Source organism: Halyomorpha halys, unplaced genomic scaffold (assembly GCF_000696795.3).
Source record: "Halyomorpha halys isolate HHAL.00 unplaced genomic scaffold, Hhal_1.1 Scaffold719.1, whole genome shotgun sequence".
NCBI classification, from domain to species: domain Eukaryota; kingdom Metazoa; phylum Arthropoda; class Insecta; order Hemiptera; family Pentatomidae; genus Halyomorpha; species Halyomorpha halys.
Genome location: NW_027114303.1, coordinates 375,900 through 383,717, shown reverse-complemented (window position 1 = coordinate 383,717; position 7,818 = coordinate 375,900). Strand labels below are relative to the sequence as shown.

Sequence of the window (7,818 nt, the reverse complement as noted above, 5' to 3'; positions counted from 1 at the left end):
TAATGTATCTAAATAGCTTCTAACACCCCAATTTTGGATTACTTTTTACTATGTATTATCTCTGGATTTAGTCGGGATGCCAGGATAATTTCTGAAGGCAATTATCCAAAAATAAGTTAATTAATTAATTGACTTTGAGTCCTTAAAAACTATTATTATAATTACTATTATTTATTGGATTCTTTTCCAAAGGCTTGTAGTGTGTTTGCCAGTTACCAATTAAATACTTTTTTATTTATAAAATGTTGTTACCATTAACTATATAATATAATAAGGAGTGGTATTGTATAATATAATAATAAATAAACTACATTAAGGAACAAAGTGTTTAGTTATAATTTATTGCTATTGTTAAAATGATAATGCTATGATTAAAATGATTCAGATAATTTGTTAGGCATAAAGTATTGTGCGTTCTCGTTGCCATTTATTGTGTCACCTAGCCGTCGAGTTCGTCTTAGCGATAGAGTTCCATTTCTGAAGAGCCTTCTCAGAACTTCTTCTCTAGCCCGTCTCTTACTTCTGTCTCTTCGTCTTCAAACTCTGTCTGTGTTCTGTTTGTCCTGCCATTTTCTCCCACCTCCCCTTAGAGGCGTTACCTTTTTTTGAATCTAATTCCTCATTGGCCATAGGTGACAGAACGGCCCCCTACGTGTTTGTCCCCCCTAGGCTCCAGAGTTTGGGAAAGTTTGACATTTATAGGAAGGGTTTGTACCTGCTTAATTGGCTTCTGATCCTTTGGCAAAAACTTTAGTATAAATATGTTAAAAGCTCTGACTCGGGGCCCCTGTGGTAAATAAACACGATACGTAGAACTTTAATGAAAACTATAGATAATTACTAATCTAAGTTGATGCGTCTGCCAAGGATAGGAAGCGAATAAAAATGGTGGTTGTTTCAAAACGTTAAAAAAAAAAACTAATTATACATCCGGATCTCTATATCTTTAAAACTAACAACAACACTAGAAAACTAAAGAGAAAATTATTTAAAGTAGAGTAAATTTCTAAAATTTGATCCCTAATAGAGCTATTACGGTCCATAGTTGTGTATGTCTTACGGTCCATATCTCAGGAAACATAAGACGTACATATATATATACCAGAACTCAAAATAAAGGTAATTTAACATAATATATAGTAGTCTATAACACGTTTCATTATAGGGGGTAGTAGTTTTTATGATATTCGCATATGAATATAAATTTTTCACATGTGATTTTTTCCGAACAACTATAAATCAAAAACTACTACTCCTACAAGGATAAATGCCATATACACATTTATAGTACAATAACATAGATTTAATTTGAGTGCTAATAAACATCTGTACGTCGAATGGTTTTTGAGATATATATTTCTCAAAATAAATTCACGAACTTCTGATTTTTCAGTGAATTTTTTATGAAATGTTGCTTTGGAAAAAGTTATATCTCCAGAACTATTGAACGTAAATAGCTCTATTAGGGCTCACATTTTAGCAAATTTACTCTACTTTAAATGGGTTTCTCTTAGTTTTTTTGGTATATATAGAGCTCTGAATGTAAAATTATTTTTTTTTTAACGATTTGAATCAGCCACCATTATAATTCCCTCTACCCATACTTGGCAGATTCATCAATTTTGACTAGTAATTATACATAGTTTTCATTAAAGTAATCAGAAATTAGGATGTAATAACTGCCTTTTTCCCCCTTTTTGGCGCTTGTACTATAACCTTTAAAGAAGACACTTATAGCGAGTATGCTGGTCGATGTACGATAGGTTACAATCTCACAAGAGGAGCTCATAATACAAAAAATATTAGAAGGCACTTCTTCCCATCCGACCCGCCCCACTAAAACCCCTATATCAGATTTACTCAAAACGTGAAGAAGATAATAGTTAAATCGAGCAATATTTATATTTGAAAATCGGCTTCATAACCTTCAACCTCAAAACAAAACATTCATATCTATAACCTGAATCAAGAACTATTCAGTTAGCTGTTAAACAAGAGTATTACATATTGAAGGAGGGTTTCAATGGCTTATGTAACATTTATCGCGTTGAGATCTTGAAAAGGTATCGGAGTAGTAAATCTTGCCATAGAATATCATTAATTATATCGACACCAAAGATTAATGATATGTATCACTTTCTAGGACCTGAATATGTAGACAATTTTGGTTTAATCTCAAAAATTGTTAGTTTTGTAAATGTTTTGTTGGTTTTTGTTAAGTGGAGTAAAACATCATAGGTGATCAACGCCATTGATTCCTTATAGAAATGGATGGACGAAATTTTCGGGTCTTCCGGATACATACAGTTTAAATTTGTAAATGGTTAGAACTCAATTATTGTTTTTCGTAAATGGTTAAAAGTCAGTCAACTGGGTGTGTAAATAGTGAAATATTAAATTATTTGTATATAAGTTAATGTGTAAATTTTGATGAAGATACAATAAAAAAAAATAATTTCAACTCAAAGTAGATTTGCAAGTGAAAGTTATATTATTCTTTTCACATATATATTAAAGGGCAGACAGTAGATTAATGTAGACTCAATTTTGTAAATTTTCTCTTCTTGATTTACTAATAATAACACCAAATTTTATGCTATTTTAGAATTATTGGGGTGAAAAATAAGTTCGTAGCGTTTTTTACTGGTAATTTCAATAAAATCTTCAGATTCTTGAAAATATTTTTAATCAATTATATATGACCCATTTTGATCTATTATATATTTCCATCATTCAGGTAATTTTTTTTAAATTCCGTCCTCCCAGAACTCAGATTTTTGCGCAATGAACTATGTGCGTTTTGCAGTCTCCGAGCGAATTAAAGTGTTTCCCGTAAACAGAATTTCAGAAGAGCCCGAAATAAGAGAAAATCTATTAGGGCAAAGTCTTGTGAATAGAGTGGATGCGGGATCACATCCCAGCCAAACTTCAATAATTTCTGCAGGTCTGCAAAGATAGGACTGGCGTTATCGTGATGGAAAACTACGCCTTTGCGACTATGAGATACAAATGATTTGAGACATTAGCATGAGATATGTTAAGTATTTCTGAATTATCCCGTGTCATAGAGTGAGAGTTGTCTGTGACCAATGCTTGAATTTGGTCATCAACAGTTGAAGGACGATCCGAGCGCTTTGCGTCTTCCAAGTCAAAATTTCCGGTTCTGAACCGTGCAAACCACTTACGGATGCTTCCTCCTGAGGCATTATCGCCATACCAACTGAAAATTTTGTTAACTGCCTGTGCAGCGGAGTTTCTTTTTCGAAAATAAATCATTAAATGACAAAATTGAATTTATTTCTCTTCCATTTTTAGCAAGAAAAATGCCACTTAAAGATAAGGAATCTCGGTTGAAACTGATGCATAAATGCAACTTAACTAATTATTTTTTAGAATATGTAAACATTATTGACCAAACATGATTTTATTAATACAGTGAGTATTAAATTGAAATATTGAAAAACGATACGAACTTATTTTACAACCCAATACCATTATTTATTTTCTATAAATAAATATTGTTTATTGGGAGCGGGATGGATCAGTGGTAAGTTACTGTACTACTAACTCCAAGAAAACGATTTAATTCGGTTGTGGTAGATAATTATGTATTGTGCTATGGTAACCATAAGTTAATCCTTTGGGTTCTGTAGCCCTCCGGAGTCCACTCAGCCTTATAAAGTGGGTATCCTTAATTGGGAAAAAATCAGACTGTCGAGCGCGATTCTGACCTAATCACCTCCTTGCATAATCGTTGGTCTAGTATCAGTACTTCCTTACAAAGAACCGAGCCTCTGAACACTCAGATTTTTTATATATATATATTATTTATTTTTAAATAATTTATAATCTTTATTTATTTATTTTTCTAGATATGAAGTTCGAAATGGAAGCGCGTGGTACAGATACGGAGAGAGGGCCGATGGAGGATGATTACAGGGGCTGCTGTGTTTCCAGCCCTAGGTTTGTCTTTGGTCCTTCATTCCCTTTTCGTAAGTAACTTACATTATTAATTGATATAATCAGCAATTATAATAGAATGATATTATTGATAACTAACTGAATGCAAAAAAGGTCAACAAAATGGAACTTTATGAAATTTGATTCGATAATTTTGGCTGATATGTAGATTTTTGGATGTGCTGGAACCGAAAATAAAGTATGTTTTCTTCCATACAGAATATTCCGTAACAACGTAACAACATTTTTGTAGTATAAAAATCAAGAGAATCCTTCAAAATCTTCCAATTTTTATTGCATAAATATTACTTTATAATATTCCAAATTGAGCAAATTGTTCTTTACTAGCTAATTACACGTTATCGATAACACGTTAACAATAAAACCATACATTAAAAACGTCTTGAAAATTTACACATAGCTAACGAGACATGCTAGAAACTGAAATTTGGTGCGTTTGAAATTAATTTATCTGTTCTTAATTTAAAACAAATTTGATCCTTTTATTCTCTCAAGTTTATTCTTTACAACTTTTCTAAGTTTCGACCCTCAGGCCATTCTCAAGGATACCTTCATATTGATGTCATTTCCTTTTTCAAATCTTAAAAATTCAGGCTAATTGCCTTTGTCCCATATAACCTTTTCTAAATAATTTTTTCCTAGATTTAAACTTTTATAAAACACTTTTCTTCCTTCCTTCGTTCACATTTGCAACTTGAAACAGGTTCTGTTTGTTTGTTTGTTTCAAGTTGCAAATGTGAATGAAGGAAGGAAGAAAAGTGTTTTATAAAAGTTTGAATCTAGGAAAAAAGTATTTAGAAAAGGTTATATGGGACAAAGGCAATTAGCCTGAATTTTTAAGATTTGAAAAAGGAAATGACATCAATATGAAGGTATCCTTGAGAATGGCCTGAGGGTCGAAACGTTGAAAAAGTTGTAAAGAATAAAGGTTGAGAGAAAAAAAAGGATCAAATTTGTTTTAAATTAAGAATAAACTAAACCACTCTCAAACAAGAATATATAAAATAATTAATTTAAATTATCTGTTTATAATACCCTGCCAAATCTTAAAAAGAATACTTGAGAATTTCCCGATGAAGTCAAAATGCCAAAAATAACCTAAATGAATTACATATTATTATGAAACACGAACGATCCCAAAAGCAGGAAAAATAACACGCTACAGGCTAAAGTGTGATTGATTTTGTAAAATTATAGATGAATTATAGAGTCGATACAAATTGGGTAAAATTATAAATCCGACTTCATCTGAAATTATATAGTACTTAATCGGTACCTCATTAAAGCAATTTATGACCTCAACTACACATTAAATAGGATAAATGCACCTTTTTAAAAAAAAAAAAAAGAAATTTATAAAACATAAAAATGTTAAAACGAGAAAATGTCAGATTAAAATAAAACTATGAGCTACTTTTTATCGATTATAGTTATGATTTCCATAATTACAATTAAAAATTAAAGTTAGGTATTCAAATAATATGTAATTACATATTTTCTGGTTTCTATAATATTGTTTCTAAATGTGATTTTAGCTTTTCCATAGCTCGTTGTAAAAAAAGTTGAAAAAATCAAAACTGATCTCGAGAGAGTTTTTCTCTTTTATTTTGTATAGACATAAGCTACTTAAATATGAATATTGAAAAATAAAAAAAACTTTATTCAAACTTATTAAATATCCAACATTTAGTGCATCCAGGACAATTTAATAAAATAACAGATTTAATTATAATTTATTATTAAAAAAAACATTATTTGTTGTAATTTGCATACTTTAAGTTTGGTTTCACAGTACCACATCTACTTATAAAACTTTGCAGAGTATCACATGGCCAAGTCAATATAACAAAGTCAAAATAATTATTTATGAAGTGGAGAAGATAGTTGGAGTGTGCAGCCAGCAAAAAAACACAAATAAACAAAAAAATATTTATTCATGCCCACGTTTTGACCTGAGTTTCAGGTCATCATCAGGGCTATAAAACAAAAAGAGATAACAATCATTATTCAGAGAAACATAACTATAAAAAGAAATAATATACTAACAAATTTGGAAAGATACGTAACAATGTATATTTTGATTTTACTCATTAATATAATTTTCTTTCTCACTGTATCATATATTTATAGATAAATATAAACAATATATATTCAAATTGTTAATCATATATTTCATTTTTCTTTCATAAAGTTTCTTTCATATGTTGATCCAAATTGTTTTCCAGTTTCTTAGACACTTCTTACCTCTATAATATTATATTTCATGTTTCATTGTTATCAATCTTCTATTGTGTAATTCCATGGTTAATAATCAATTATTTTTTATTTTCAATTCATTGTTACGTATATTTACAAATTTGTTAGTCTATTATTTATTTTTATTTTTGTTTATTTGAATGTTGGTTATTATCTCTTTTTTATAGCCCTGATGAAGACCTGAAAATCAGGTTGAAACGTTAGCAGGAATAAATTATGTTTTTTTTGCTGACCGCACCTCCGAGCATCTTCTCCACTTATGTATGGTCAACTATGTACACCTCATAATTATTTATTATATTATATTATAATATTTTTATAATAAGTTATTGATAGTAAAATGCAAAAATTGTTAAGAATAGAATTTATTATTAAATTTTATAGTGAAAAATACTGGTAAAATTATTATTTTGACTGTGTTTAATTGACTTGGACATATTAACCTGCAAAGTTCTATAAATAAATGTGAGGTTGTAAAATTAAAATTATAATTGTCCTAGAGGATGACGGGATCGCACATCTACATCAACATTGCAGAGAAATAATTTATCCTAAGAAATACGAATTATAATATGTAATACGATTAGAATAATACGAATTAGAAATATGTAATAAAAAACAATAACTGTCCAAAGTTCAGTTGGATTCATTCGAATAACCTAAACCTTAATTTGAAAGGAATTTAAGGTCGTCCGATTCTAACAGGACTTTTTTGATCATTATGCATTGGAGGCCCTTCAAAGATTTCGAAATCCCATTCTAGTTTATCCATGAAATAGTTTCAGACAACTTAAAATCCGGTTTTGATCAGGTTAGAAGCATATATAGTTAAGGTTAGAAACAGCAGAATGCAGTAAAAAAGACACCAGAAGAACTACATCTCCTTTAATTTAAAATAAGCATTGGACATTAGAACAAAAAGTTTTATTCTTCAAACTCTATTTTCACCCAAGCATGCTTGAGTGTAAAGTAATTTTGAGTATTAGGGCTTGCACAATCTATAATTTTCGTACAAACACTGAATCTTTCATGAACAAAAATATTTATTATGCAATCAATTGCCATGTATAGTCACTCATTTATTACTTTACGTATTCAATTTTATAACTAGGGATAGGATTTTTATGTTTTCACATATTTTTATCTGACCATAATATCTGTGATTCCTTACTAATTAAAGATGTTTGAAGACATTTCTGGCCAAAAGAAGCCATTTTATTTCACATATTTTTAAATATTCGGGTTTCTTTTTACATATTTTGTTGTAAATCACATATTTGTTATTTTTAACAGATTTTTAGGTATTTTGTCCTTAATCACACATTTCCTTAAATTATTTGTTCAATTGTAAATACATTTTTCGCAGCAACAACCTAAAACTCAAGAGAACGCAAGAAACTTAAAAGTGAAATTTATCATTTATCATAAATAGTGCGTACAAATTCTATATCTTCATCTTTGAACACAAATTAAAAGCAGTGGCAATAATAAATTTACACACAGAATTACATCGAGAATTTCTCAGAATCAATTAAAAAGAGCAAGGGTCTTATCCCTTATTATAACAAATGATGACACAGC

At 29.7% G+C, this 7,818-nt stretch overlaps 1 protein-coding gene across 1 annotated transcript in view; it reads left to right on the top strand.

The window, feature by feature from the left end:
• LOC106685639 (scavenger receptor class B member 1) overlaps positions 1–7,818 on the top strand; it is a 162,074-nt gene that overhangs the window by 50,334 nt on the left and 103,922 nt on the right. The window contains exon 2 of the mRNA XM_014428432.2: positions 3,873–3,992. Within this exon, the coding sequence (XP_014283918.1) occupies positions 3,875–3,992 (118 nt within the window). The 5' untranslated portion in view covers positions 3,873–3,874. The remainder of the gene's footprint in view (positions 1–3,872; positions 3,993–7,818) is intronic.